Here is a 14,853-nt window from a genome sequence, read left to right on the forward strand (position 1 = left end):
TGCTATACATATTTCCTCTATTACCAAGAGTGTTGAAGAAGGTGAAACAGGAAGCCGCGTGGGTAATTCTAATAGCACCGGACTGGCCTCGCAGAAGTTAGTACTCTGATCTGAGGGGCCTCCTAGCAGAGGAGCCTTGGAGGTTACCACAGAGAGAGGATCTGTTATCACAGGTTCCATTTCTACACCCGGACCTGAACAGGCTGCGTTTGATGACGTGGTTCTTGAGACCAGGATACTAAAGGAAAAGGGTTTTCCAAGGTCAGCTATTCCTACCAAAAGCCTAGAAAGCCAGTGACTGCGGCACATTACCATAGAATCTGGAAAAAATATATGGATTGGTGTCTGCCTAAATTTTGGAACCCCAGAAAATTTCGTCTGATCAGATTGTTGCGTTTTCTACAAACCGGATTAGACTGTGGTTTAAGGTTGGGATCCCTGAAAGTTCAGGTCTCCGGTCTTTCTATTTTTTTTCCAACAACGTCTGGCGTTCTTACAGGAGGTGCAGACATTTTTTCAGGGAGTGTTGAGATTACAGCCACCTTATCGTTCTACCACGGCTCCGTGGGACCTAAACTTGGTGTTTTAGAGTTTTTGAGATCTGACCTCTTCGAGCCTTTGGAACGGGCAGATCTCAAATATTTGTCCTGGAAGACCGTCTTACTACTTGCCTTGGCATCAGCAAGTAGGGTATCGGAATTGAGAGCCCCATCCTGTAAGAGCCCTTTTCTTGTTATCCACGAGGATAGGGCAGGACTCTGTACTAGGGCAGAGTTTTTGCCTGAGGTGGCTTCGGGTTTTCACATAAACCAACCTATTGTGGTCCCATCTTTTCAGATGTCGGAAGGGGACTGTTCCCTGAATGTGGTCAGGGCCTTAAAGGTTTTACATGCATGCTACAAGTTCCCTTAGAAAGTCGGACGGTTTGTTTGTGTTGTATAATGGTCCCAAGAGGGGTTGGCCAGCAACAAAACAAACCTTTTCCAGATGGATGAGACTCACCCTCAGACAAGCATATATCTCCAGGGGTAAGAATTCCATTTCGGGTGGGTGCACATACCACCAAGTCGATAGGAGCTTCTTGGGCGGCTGCTAGAGGAGCTTATACGGACCAATTTTGTAGAGCGGCAACATGGTCCTCCGCACACACGTTCACTCGCTTCTATAAATTTGATAGTTTTGCGGCTAAGGATTCTAATTTTGGCCGTTTGGTTCTGCAGGCTTCGGACATCACTCCCACCCATGGGAGTATCTTTGGGATGTCCCCAGCTGTCTAACTCTCCAGTGTCCCTAGTGGATGACAGAGTAAAGAGGATTTTGGTACTTACCGATTAATCTATTTCTCTGAATCCACTCGGGGACACTGGACGCCCGCCTCGGTGCTACCAGCCTGCGTGTTTTATTTCTTCAAACAAGTTTGAAACAAAGTTTGATAGTTACTTGGTTGATGTTTAACGTTATGGTATGGTTGGCTCCTTCCCGAATGTTTTCTTCTCTCCGTTCGTTCTTCTCTCCGTCAATTTTTCAAACTGGAAGGATAGGGGCGTGAATGGGGAGGAGCCAGCTGTGCACTTATGGGGGTTTTTTTTATATACGTTGTGCTACCTCCGGTCTGCATCCTTCACACCCCAGCTGTCTAACTCTCCAGTGTCCCCGAGTGGATTCAGAGAAATAGATTTATCGGTAAGTACCTAACTCCTCTAATTTGACACAGACCTATTTAAAAAAAAAAAAAAAAAGCTACTGTAACAGTTGAATCAGCAAAATAGAAACAGTAGTCAGTTATTCTCCAATACAGTGATATAATTGCCAATGAAGATGGAGAATATTTATCCAGCAAATAGAAACAATGGATGTTACAAAACAGTCTCTTGTAAAGTGATATGGAGTCCCATAAACAAAGCATTCCTTTGTATTTGCAGCGGTTTTCTAAATCCTTTGTTTCCAGTTTTGATATATCACAGAGTAGGTGTAGAATGGATATATGTCCCAATAGAGGTCTTATTCTATTGTGTCCTAATGCCTGACATGTTTCCATCTTCATCATCCTCAGATAAGTACTTGCTTATTTTTTGGTTTTTGCTCTTAATTGAGTTTTTAAGAGAGGAGGATTGACACCTCTCCTCTACAGCTGCTTGTTGGATATATTCTTTAGTGCCATTGTGAGAAGGTTGTTCTAGCCTGTGCAATACTTTGCCTTTGGGATTTCTAATTTGTATTTCATATTTCAGAATGAGCAGTCTTGCCCAGCTTGTGCACAGTTTGAAATCCCGAATGGAAACACCAGATTATGAAATGGTAAAGCATTTATTTTCTTAAGCTACTCTGTCACTTCTTTTTTCTAGATTTCATACATTAACTATGTTTTAACAAAGTCCTGTCTGTATCTTTATGTTCATGTGAAAACAGATACCTGTCTCCTCTCTGTGTGAGGGATATGATTACACATTGTAGGTCAACTCGACTCTCGCAAGTACATTTTCCATCTAAAAAGTAGCACCTGTGAGAAGGAAAAGCTATTTTAAAAACTGTATAATAAATGAATAACTATTATGAGGAGTACATGTTGCCAAATACTAAAGGATATCTCAACCGGTGCAAACTCCCAGACAGCTACATATATTTATTTGCTAGGTCTGAGGCCCAGGGAAATGTTATACAGTACATGCATCTTGTAATACCAACGTTTACCATGTTGGCTTGATGTTTAAATGACTCTAGGTGTGTGATATGCAACAAGATGGCAACTTGGACATTAATTTACTATGTTTTATCAATAGACTAGAGAAAGCACTTCATGTGTTAACTTTTATCATGGCTGGGGGCAAGTAGGTGGAAAGTAAATCAACCATCCATTGTTGTAATACATGTGATCACATTATCCAATTGGGCCCTACACACTTATAGATCTTACTGAATGATATGAACGTTCTGGTACATTAATGAATGAGGACTCGTTCATATCGTTCAGTGCGTAGGCACCAACGATGAACGATGCGCGGCCCCGTGCTCGTTCATTGTTGGTGCCGGGTCGCTTATACATGCATGCCAGTATGGACAATCTCGTCCATATTAGCATGCAGGGTTATGTAAGAAACTTCACTCCCCCGCTGCCGGGTCGCTCGTCGGCCGTATCAGCCGTCTGGCACCTCAGCGGCCGATCGCCTAATATGTAGGGCCCATAACTCTTCCCTCATTACACTTCATGAAGCCCTCACAAAGATTGGGATACCTGTCCCATATCTCCTGGGGAGCTGCGGAGGTCTGGCCACAGATAGCCCTGTAACAGTCATGGTGTACTTCATGACAGGTCTGACAATTCCCACAGTGGTTTTTAATGGGTATAAAAAGATCTTCCCAGTGATCAATAAAATTATAAATTTTTGGAAAGACGGACCTAAGAGGTGACACTCTCTTTTAATGCTATCAGAACTTCATTAGGTAAGTGTGAACTTTCAGGATGCTACCATCGTGATATTTGGGATTCTGCACTGTCACTAGCTGGACTCTGCTAACCACTGAGTGGATGATGGTGTTTGCTTGTTCTCCCATTGGTTTATCATATTGTTAAGTACACAGTGAGACATTTGAATATCTGCGTGCAATTGTGTTGTGAATCTGTATACAAAGTGCTACGATGCAGCAGCCGCGGCTTTTTCTGACACCAGGTTCCATTGTTCTTCATCTGTCACTGTATGCGTGTTCAACTAATACCTGTGCGGTTAAAGTCACGGCCCAGCGTCTCTAGTATACTTTGAGTGTTGTTTTGCTACTTCTACAATGTGAAAAAGGCACAGAATGTAGAGAAAAAGATGGTACACTGATCAGCTTCGTCACGTTGGGTATCTTGTGGCATATGGATGCCAGGTGTATAAGGACATGTCTAGTTACCACACTGTTGGGTTCATGAATGGGTTGGGGGGAAAGTCTGGTTTTGCTTTTAGCATGAAGATTGTGAGAGGGTGTCCGCTTTCTAGTTCTTGCATCCTGGGTGGTGAGTAATGTGAGATTAAAACAGGAGGAAAAGGGTGACACGCAAGCCTGGTGGGCTTTAAGGCATGTGGTGGATTTGAGGTATATCAAGTTTCTGTAATTAGTGTATATACCAGGCCTGGCCAACCTGTGGCTCTCCAGCTGTTGTAAAACTACATGTCCCATCATGCTTTGCCACAGTTTTTCTATTAGGGAATGCTAAAACTGTGGCACGGCATGCTGGGATGTGTAGTTTCACAACATCTGGAGAGCCACAGGTTGGCCAGGCCTGGTATATACTGTAGTGAGCTCCCTAGCTCCCTCCAACAGATACGTCCACTGTATGTTGGCCCTCTAATTCCATAATTTACTTCAGCAGGAAGAGATTTCCAAGAATACAAATTGCACAGAAGAAATTCACCTGATTGATCTTTCTCTGATAGGATGACACCAGTGCCACCAGAGGAGACATTGGAGCAACTGACATCACCTAGTTATCCATCACCATAGGAACGAAACAAAAACAGGCTGACATTAGACTATTCACTGTAGCAAAATAATGCAGGTTACCCAATACTGTAACACCTTTTCTCTGACGTCCTAGTGGATGCTGGGTACTCCGTAAGGACCATGGGGTATAGACGGGCTCCGCAGGAGACTGGGCACTCTTAAAAGAAAGATTAGGTACTATATCTGGTGTGCACTGGCTCCTCCCTGTATGCCCCTCCTCCAGACCTTAGTTAGTATCTGTGCCCGGCCAGAGCTGGATGCACCCTAGGGGCTCTCCTGAGCTTCCTAGAAAAGAAAGTATTTGTTAGGTTTTTTATTTTCAGTGAGATCTGCTGGCAACAGACTCACTGCTACGTGGGACTGAGGGGAGAGAAGCGAACCTACCTGCATGCAGCTAGCTTGGGCTTCTAAGGCTACTGGACACCATTAGCTCCAGAGGGATCGAACACAGGCCCAGTCCTCGGTCGTCCGGTCCCGGAGCCGCGCCGCCGTCCCCCTTGCAGAGCCAGAAGAACGAAGAGAAGTTGAAAATCGGCGGCTGAAGACTCCGGTCTTCATTAAGGTAGCGCACAGCACTGCAGCTGTGCGCCATTGCTCCCTTAGTACACCACACACTCCGGTCACTGATGGGTGCAGGGCGCTGGGGGGGGGCGCCCTGGGCAGCAATTAGATTACCTTACTTGGCGAAAAGCACATAATACAGTCTGATAAACTGTATTTCTCTAACGTCCTAAGTGGATGCTGGGGACTCCGTAAGGACCATGGGGATTAGCGGCTCCGCAGGAGACTGGGCACAAAAGTAAAGCTTTAGAACTACCTGGTGTGCACTGGCTCCTCCCCCTATGACCCTCCTCCAAGCCTCAGTTAGATTTTTGTGCCCGAACGAGAAGGGTGCACACTAGGTGGCTCTCCTGAGCTGCTTAGTGAAAAGTTTAGTTTTAGTTTTTTTATTTTCAGTGAGACCTGCTGGCAACAGGCTCACTGCATCGAGGGACTAAGGGGAGAAGAAGCGAACTCACCTGTGTGCAGAGTGGATTGGGCTTCTTAGGCTACTGGACATTAGCTCCAGAGGGACGATCACAGGCCCAGCCATGGATGGGTCCCAGAGCCGCGCCGCCGGCCCCCTTACAGAGCCAGAAGACAGAAGAGGTCCGGAAAATCGGCGGCAGAAGACGTCCTGTCTTCAACAAGGTAGCGCACAGCACTGCAGCTGTGCGCCATTGCTCTCAGCACACTTCACACTCCGGTCACTGAGGGTGCAGGGCGCTGGGGGGGAACGCCCTGAGACGCAATAAAAACACCTTGGATGGCAAAAAAAATGCATCACATATAGCTTCTGGGCTATATGGATGAATTTAACCCCTGCCAGAATACATAGAAAAACGGGAGATAGGCTCCGCCCCCTTATCGGCGGCCTTATCTCCTCAGCACACTGGCGCCATTTTCCCTCACAGCTCCGTTGGAGGGAAGCTCCCTGGCTCTCCCCTGCAGTCACTACACTACAGAAAGGGTTAAAAAAGAGAGGGGGGGCACTAATTACGCGCAGTATTAAAGATACAGCAGCTATAAGGGGAAAAACACTTATATAAGGTTATCCCTGTATATATATAGCGCTCTGGTGTGTGCTGGCAAACTCTCCCTCTGTCTCACCAAAGGGCTAGTTGGGTCCTGTCCTCTATCAGAGCATTCCCTGTGTGTGTGCTGTATGTCGGTACGTTTGTGTCGACATGTATGAGGAGAAAAATGATGTGGAGACGGAGCAGATTGCCTGTAATAGTGATGTCACCCCCTAGGGGGTCGACACCTGAGTGGATGAACTGTTGGAAGGAATTACGTAACAGTGTCAGCTCTGTATAAAAGACAGTGGTTGACATGAGACAGCCGGCTACTCAGCTTGTGCCTGTCCAGACGTCTCATAGGCCGTCAGGGGCTCTAAAGCGCCCGTTACCTCAGATGGCAGATATAGACGCCGACACGGATACTGACTCCAGTGTCGACGGTGAAGAGACAAATGTGACTTCCAGTAGGGCCACACGTTACATGATTGAGGCAATGAAAAATGTTTTACACATTTCTGATAATACGAGTACCACCAAAAAGGGGTATTATGTTCGGTGAGGAAAAACTACCTGTAGTTTTCCTGAATCTGAGAAATTAAATGAGGTGTGTGATGATGCGTGGTTTTCCCCCGATAACAACTGATAATTTCAAAAATGTTATTGGCATTATATCCTTTCCCGCCAGAGGTTAGGGTGCGTTGGGAAACACCCCCTAGGGTGGATAAAGCGCTCACACGCTTGTAAGAACAAGGGCTCTACCCTCTCCTGAGATGGCCGCCCTTAAGGATCCTGCTGATAGAAAGCAGGAGGGCATCCTAAAAGGTATTTACACACATACTGGTGTTATACTGCGACCAGCAATCGCCTCAGCCTGGATGTGCAGTGCTGGGTTGGCGTGGTCGGATTCCCTGACTGAAAATATTGATACCCTAGATAGGGACAGTATATTATTGCCTATAGAGCATTTAAAAGATGCATTTCTATATATGCGTGATGCACAGCGGAATATTTGCCGACTGGCATCAAGTCTAAGTGCGTTGTCCATTTCTACCAGTAGAGGGTTATGGACACGACAGTGGTCAGGTGATGCGGATTCCAAACGGCATTTGGAAGTATTGCCTTATTAAGGGGAGGAGTTATTTGGGGTCGGTCTTTCAGACCTGGTGGCCACGGCAACAGCTGGGAAATCCACGTTTGTACCCCAGGTCGCCTCTCAACATGAGAAGACGCCGTATTACCAGGCGCAGTCTTTTCGTGGGCAAGCGGGCAAAAGGTTCCTCATTTCTGCCCCGTGACAGAGGGAGAGGAAAAAGGCTGCAGAAATCAGCCAGTTCCCAGGAACAGAAACCCTCTCCCGCCTCTGCCAAGCCCTCAGTATGACGCTGGGGCTTTACAAGCAGAATCAGGCACGGTGGGGGCCCGTCTCAATGAATTTCAGCGCGCAGTGGGCTCACTCGCAAGTAGACCCCTGGATCCTTCAGGTGATATCTCAGGAGTACAAATTGGAATTCGAGACGTCTCCCCCTCGCCGTTTCCTAAAGTCGGCTTTACCGATGTCTCCTTCTGACAGGGAGACAGTTTTGGAAGCCATTCACAAGCTGTATTCCCAGCAGGTGATAATCAAGGTACCCCTCCAGCAACAGGGAACGGGGTATTATTCCACACTGTTGTGGTACCGAAGCCGGACGGCTCGGTGAGACCGATTCTAAATCTAAAATGTTTGAACACTTACATACAGAGGTTCAAATTCAAGATTGAGTCACTCAGAGCAGTGATTGCGAACCTGGAAGAAGAGGACTACATGATGTCTCGGGACATCAAGGATGCTTACCTTCATGTCCCAATTTACCCTTCTCACCAAGGGTACCTCAGGTTTATGGTACAGAACTGTCACTATCAGTTTCAGACGCTGCCGTATGGATGGTCCACGGCACCCCGGGTCTTTACCAAGGTAATGGCCGAAATGATGATACTCCTTCGAAGGAAGGGAATTTTAGTTATCCCTTACTTGGACGATTCCCTGATAAGGGTAAGATCCAGGGAACAGTTGGAGGTCGGTGTAGCACTATCTCAGGTAGTGTTGCGGCAGCACGATTGGATTCTCAATATTCCAAAATCGCAGCTGATTCCGACGACTCGTCTTCTGTTCTTAGGGATGATCCTGGACACAGTTCAGAAAAAGGTGTTTCTCCCGGAGGAGAAAGTCAGGGAGTTATCCGAGCTAGTCGGGAACCTCCTATAACCGAGCCAAGTCTCAGTACATCAATGAGATGGTTCTGGGAAAAATGGTGGCTTCCTATGAAGCAATCCCATGCGGCAGATTCCACGCAAGAACTTTCCAGTGGGACCTGCTGGACAAATGGTCTGGGTCGCATCTTCAGATGCATCAGCGGATAACCCTGTCACCAAGCACAAGGCTGTCTCTCCTGTGGTGGTTGCAGAGTGCTCATCTTCTAGAGGGCCGCACATTCAGGACTGGGTCCTGGTGACCACGGATGCCAGCCTGCGAGGCTGGGGAGCAGTCACACAGGGAAGGAATTTCCAGAGCTTATGGTCAAGCCTGGAGACATCACTTCACATAAATATCCTGAAGCTAAGGGCCATTTACAATGCTCTAAGCTCAGCAAGACCTCTGCTTCAAGGTCACCCGGAGTTGATCCATTCGGACAACATCACGGCAGTCACCCACGTAAACAGACAGGGTGACACAAGAAGCAGGAGGGCAATGGCAGAAGCTGCAAGGATTCTTCGCTGGGCGGAAAATCATGTGATAGCACTGTCAGCAGTATTCATTCCGGGAGTGGACAACTGGGAAGCAGACTTCCTCAGCAGACACGACCTCCACCCGGGAGAGTGGGGACTTCACCCAGAAGTCTTCCACATGTTTATAAAACTCGACAAGTATTGCGCCAGGTCAAGGGACCCTCAGGCAATAGCTGTAGACGCTCTGGTAACACAGTGGGTGTACCAGTCAGTGTATGTGTTCCCTCCTCTGCCTCTCATAACCAAGGTACTGAGAATTATAAGATGGAGAGGAGTAAGCACTATATTCGTGGCTCCGGATTGGCCAAGAAGGACTTGGTAACCGGAACTTCAAGAGATGCTCACGGAGGATCCGTGGCCTCTACCTCTAAGAAGGGACCTGCTCCAGCAAGGACCCTGTCTGTTCCAAGACTTACCGCGGCTGCGTTTAACGGCAGGGCGGTTGAACGCCGGATCCTGAAGGAAAAAGGCATTCCGGATGAAGTCATCCCTATCCTGATCAAAGCCAGGAAAGATATAACCGCAAAACATTATCACCGCATTTGGCGAAAATATGTTGCGTGGTGCGAGGCCAGTAAGGCCCCGACGGAGGAATTTTCAACTAGGTCGATTCCTACATTTCCTGCAAACAGGAGTGTCTATGGGCCTGAAATGGGGGTCCATTAAGGTTCAAATTTCGGCCCTGTCAATTTTCTTCCAAAAAGAACTAGCTTCAGTCCCTGAAGTTCAGACGTTTGTGAAAGGGGTACAGTATATACAGCCTCCTTTTGTGCCTCCAGTGGCACCTTGGGATCTAAATGTAGTTTTTGGGTTCCAAAAGTCACATTGGTTTGAACCACTTAAATATGTGGAGTTAAAATATCTCACATGGAAAGTGGTCATGCTGTTGGCCCTGGCCTGGGCCAGGTGCGTGTCAGAATTGGCGGCTTTATCCTGTAAAAGCCCTCATCTGATTTTCCATTCGGACAGGGCGGAATTGAGGACTTGTCCTCAGTTTCTCCCTAAGGTGGTTTTCAGAGTTTCACCTGAATCAACCTATTGTGGTGCCTGCGGCTACTAGGGACTTGGAGGACTCCAAGTTGCTAGACGTTGTCAGAGCCCTGGAAATATAGGTTTCCAGGACGGTTGGAGTCAGAAAATCTGACTCGTTGTTTATTCTGTATGCACCCAACAAGCTGGGTGCTCCTGCTTCTAAGCAGACTATTGCTCGTTGGATTTGTAGTACAATTCAGCTTGCACATTCTGTGACAGGCCTGCCACAGCCAAAATCTGTAAAAGCCCATTCCACAAGGAAGGTGGGCTCATCTTGGGCGGCTGCCCGAGGGGTCTCGGCTTTACAACTTTGCCGAGCAGCTACTTGGTCAGGAACAAATACGTTTGTAAAATTCTACAAATTTGATACCCTGGCTGAGGAGGACCTGGAGTTCTCTCATTTGGTGCTGCAGAGTCATCCGCACTCTCCCGCCCGTTTGGGAGCTTTGGTATAATCCCCATGGTCCTTACGGAGTCCCCAGCATCCACTTAGGACGTTAGAGAAAATAAGAATTTACTTACCGATAATTCTATTTCTCGTAGTCCGTAGTGGATGCTGGGCGCCCATCCCAAGTGCGGATTGTCTGCAATACTGGTACATAGTTATTGTTACCAAAAAATCGGGTTATTGCTGTAGTGAGCCATCTTTTCTAGAGGCTCCTCTGTTATCATGCTGTTAACTGGGTTTAGATCACAAGTTATATGGTGTGATTGGTGTGGCTGGTATGAGTCTTACCCGGGATTCAAAATCCTTCCTTATTGTGTACGCTCGTCCGGGCACAGTATCCTAACTGAGGCTTGGAGGAGGGTCATAGGGGGAGGAGCCAGTGCACACCAGGTAGTTCTAAAGCTTTACTTTTGTGCCCAGTCTCCTGCGGAGCCGCTAATCCCCATTGTCCTTACGGAGTCCCCAGCATCCACTACGGACTACGAGAAATAGAATTATCGGTAAGTAAATTCTTATTATGTGCATTAACCCCCGCCATTAAAGTACATAAAAGGACAGAAGCCCGCCGCTGAGGGGGCCAGGCCTTCTTCCTCAGGACACCGGCGCCATTTTCTCTTCACAGCTCAGCTGGAAGGAAGCTCCCCAGGCTCTCCCCTGCAGTATCCTGGTACACAAAGGGTAAAAAAGAGAGGGGGGGGCACATAAATTTAGGCGCAAAACTGTGTATATAAGCTGCTATAGGGGAAAAATCACTCAGTATAGTGTACATCCCTGTATTATATAGCGCTGTGGTGTGTGCTGGCATACTCTCTCTCTGTCTCTCCAAAGGGCCTGGTGGGGGAACTGTCTTCAAATAGAGCATCCCCTGTGTGTGTGGTGTCGGTACGCGTGTGTCGACATGTCTGAGGTAAAAGGCTCCTCTAAGGAGGTGATAGAGCGGATATGTGTGTGGGAGGGTGTCTCCGTCGACAACGCCGACACCTGTTTGGATATGTGTAAGTGCTGAGGTAAAATTATTGCACAAAAGGTTAGGGAACAGAAAGGAAATCTACCCTGGTCTGTCCCTATGTCACAGAGTCCTTCAGAGTCTCTCTATGTTCACTATCCAAAATAACAAAGTTTCTCTGACGTCCTAGTGGATGCTGGGAACTCCGAAAGGACCATGGGGAATAGCGGCTCCGCAGGAGACTGGGCACAAAAGTAAAAGCTTTAGGACTACCTGGTGTGCACTGGCTCCTCCCCCTATGACCCTCCTCCAAGCCTCAGTTAGATTTTTGTGCCCGAACGAGAAGGGTACACACTAGGTGGCTCTCCTGAGCTGCTTAGTAAAAAAGTTTCAGTATAGGTTTTTTATTTTCAGTGAATCCTGCTGGCAACAGGTTCACTGCACCGAGGGACTAAGGGGAGAAGAAGCGAACTCACCTGCGTGCAGAGTGGATTGGGCTTCTTAGGCTACTGGACATTAGCTCCAGAGGGACGATCACAGGCCCAGCCATGGATGGGTCCCAGAGCCGCGCCGCCGGCCCCCTTACAGAGCCAGAAGACTGAAGATGTCCGGAAAATCGGCGTCAGAAGACGTCCTGTCTTCAATAAGGTAGCGCACAGCACCGCAGCTGTGCGCCATTGCTCTCAGCACACTTCACACTCCGGTCACTGAGGGTGCAGGGCGCTGGGGGGGGGGGCGCCCTGAGACGCAATAAAAACACCTTAGATGGCAAAAAAATACATCACACATAGCTCCTGGGCTATATGGATGCATTTAACCCCTGCCAATTTTTCCTTAAAAAAGCGGGAGAAAGGCCGCCGAGAAGGGGGCGGAGCCTATCTCCTCAGCACACTGGCGCCATTTTCCCTCACAGCTCCGTTGGAGGGAAGCTCCCTGACTCTCCCCTGCAGTCCTGCACTACAGAAACAGGGTAAAACAAGAGAGGGGGGGCACTAATTTGGCAGATAAATCTATACAGCAGCTATATAAGGGAAAAACACTTATATAAGGTTATCCCTGTATATATATAGCGCTCTGGTGTGTGCTGGCAAACTCTCCCTCTGTCTCCCCAAAGGGCTAGTGGGGTCCTGTCCTCTATCAGAGCATTCCCTGTGTGTGTGCTGTCTGTCGGTACGTTGTGTCGACATGTATGAGGAGGAAAATGGTATGGAGGCGGAGCAATTGCCTGTAATAGTGATGTCACCCCCTAGGGAGTCGACACCTGACTGGATGGTCTTATGGAAGGAATTACGTGATAGTGTCAGCACTTTACAAAAGACTGTTGACGACATGAGACAGCCGGCAAATCAGTTATTACCTGTACAGGCGTCTCAAACACCGTCAGGGGCTCTAAAGCGCCCGTTACCTCAGATGGTCGACACAGACCCAGACACGGACACTGACTCCAGTGTCGACGGTGAGGAAACAAACGTATTTTCCAGTAGGGCCACACGTTACATGATCACGGCAATGAAGGAGGTTTTGAACATTTCTGATACTACAAGTACCACAAAAAAGGGTATTATGTGGGGTGTGAAAAAACTACCCGTAGTTTTTCCTGAATCAGATGAATTAAATGAGGTGTGTGATGAAGCGTGGGTTTCCCCCGATAAAAAACTGCTAATTTCTAAAAAATTATTGGCATTATACCCTTTCCCGCCAGAGGTTAGGGCGCGTTGGGAAACACCCCCTAGGGTAGATAAGGCGCTCACACGCTTATCAAAACAAGTGGCGTTACCGTCTCCTGATACGGCCGCCCTCAAGGAACCAGCTGATAGGAAGCTGGAAAATATCCTAAAAAGTATATACACACATACTGGTATTATACTGCGACCAGCAATCGCCTCAGCCTGGATGTGCAGTGCTGGGGTGGCTTGGTCGGATTCCCTGACTGAAAATATTGATACCCTGGACAGGGACAGTATATTATTGACTATAGAGCATTTAAAGGATGCATTTCTATATATGCGAGATGCACAGAGGGATATTTGCACTCTGGCATCAAGAGTAAGTGCGCTGTCCATTTCTGCCAGAAGAGGGTTATGGACGCGACAGTGGTCAGGTGATGCGGATTCCAAACGGCATATGGAAGTATTGCCGTATAAAGGGGAGGAGTTATTCGGGGTCGGTCTATCGGACCTGGTGGCCACGGCAACGGCTGGGAAATCCACCTTTTTACCCCAGGTCACCTCTCAGCAGAAAAAGACACCGTCTTTTCAGGCTCAGTCCTTTCGTCCCCATAAGGGCAAGCGGGCAAAAGGCCACTCATATCTGCCCCGGGGCAGAGGAAGGGGAAAAGGACTGCAGCAGGCAGCCTCTTCCCAGGAACAGAAGCCCTCCCCCGCTTCTGCCAAGTCCTCAGCATGACGCTGGGGCCTTACAAGCGGACTCCGGCACGGTGGGGGCCCGTCTCAAGAATTTCAGCGCGCAGTGGGCTCACTCGCAAGTGGACCCCTGGATCCTGCAGGTAGTATCTCAGGGGTACAAATTGGAATTCGAGACGTCTCCCCCTCGCCGGTTCCTGAAGTCTGCTTTACCAACGTCTCCCTCCGACAGGGAGGCGGTATTGGAAGCCATTCACAAGCTGTATTCCCAGCAGGTGATAATCAAGGTACCCCTCCTACAACAGGGAAAGGGGTATTATTCCACGCTGTTTGTGGTACCGAAGCCGGACGGCTCGGTGAGACCTATTTTAAATCTGAAATCCTTGAACACTTACATACAAAGGTTCAAATTCAAGATGGAGTCACTCAGAGCAGTGATAGCGAACCTGGAAGAAGGGGACTATATGGTGTCTCTGGACATCAAGGATGCTTACCTCCATGTCCCAATTTCCCCTTCTCACCAAGGGTACCTCAGGTTTGTGGTACAGAACTGTCACTATCAGTTTCAGACACTGCCGTTTGGATTGTCCACGGCACCCCGGGTCTTTACCAAGGTAATGGCCGAAATGATGATACTCCTTCGAAGAAAAGGCGTCTTAATTATCCCTTACTTGGACGATCTCCTGATAAGGGCAAGGTCCAGAGAACAGTTAGAGGTCGGAGTAGCACTATCTCAAGTAGTACTACGACAGCACGGGTGGATTCTAAATATTCCAAAATCGCAGCTGATTCCGACGACACGTCTGCTGTTCCTAGGGATGATTCTGGACACAGTCCAGAAAAAGGTGTTTCTCCCGGAGGAGAAAGCCAGGGAGTTATCCGACCTAGTCAGGAACCTCCTAAAACCAGGCCAAGTGTCAGTGCATCAATGCACAAGGGTCCTGGGAAAAATGGTGGCTTCTTACGAAGCGATTTCATTCGGCAGATTCCACGCAAGAACTTTTCAGTGGGATCTGCTGGACAAATGGTCCGGATCGCATCTTCAAATGCATCAGCGGATAACCCTGTCTCCAAGGACAAGGGTGTCTCTCCTGTGGTGGTTGCAGAGTGCTCATCTTCTAGAGGGCCGCAGATTCGGCATTCAGGACTGGGTCCTGGTGACCACGGATGCCAGCCTGAGAGGCTGGGGAGCAGTCACACAGGGAAGAAATTTCCAGGGCTTGTGGTCAAGCATGGAAACGTCACTTCACATAAATATCC

At 48.2% G+C, this 14,853-nt stretch overlaps 1 protein-coding gene across 1 annotated transcript in view; it reads left to right on the plus strand.

Annotated features, from left to right (window-relative positions):
* Positions 1 to 14,853, plus strand: part of C5H5orf22 (chromosome 5 C5orf22 homolog) — a 236,848-nt gene that overhangs the window by 180,404 nt on the left and 41,591 nt on the right. The window contains exon 6 of the mRNA XM_063925203.1: positions 2,232 to 2,298. Coding sequence (XP_063781273.1) covers positions 2,232 to 2,298 — 67 coding nt within the window. The remainder of the gene's footprint in view (positions 1 to 2,231; positions 2,299 to 14,853) is intronic.

This window comes from Pseudophryne corroboree, chromosome 5 (genome assembly GCF_028390025.1).
Source record: "Pseudophryne corroboree isolate aPseCor3 chromosome 5, aPseCor3.hap2, whole genome shotgun sequence".
Classification (NCBI taxonomy): domain Eukaryota; kingdom Metazoa; phylum Chordata; class Amphibia; order Anura; family Myobatrachidae; genus Pseudophryne; species Pseudophryne corroboree.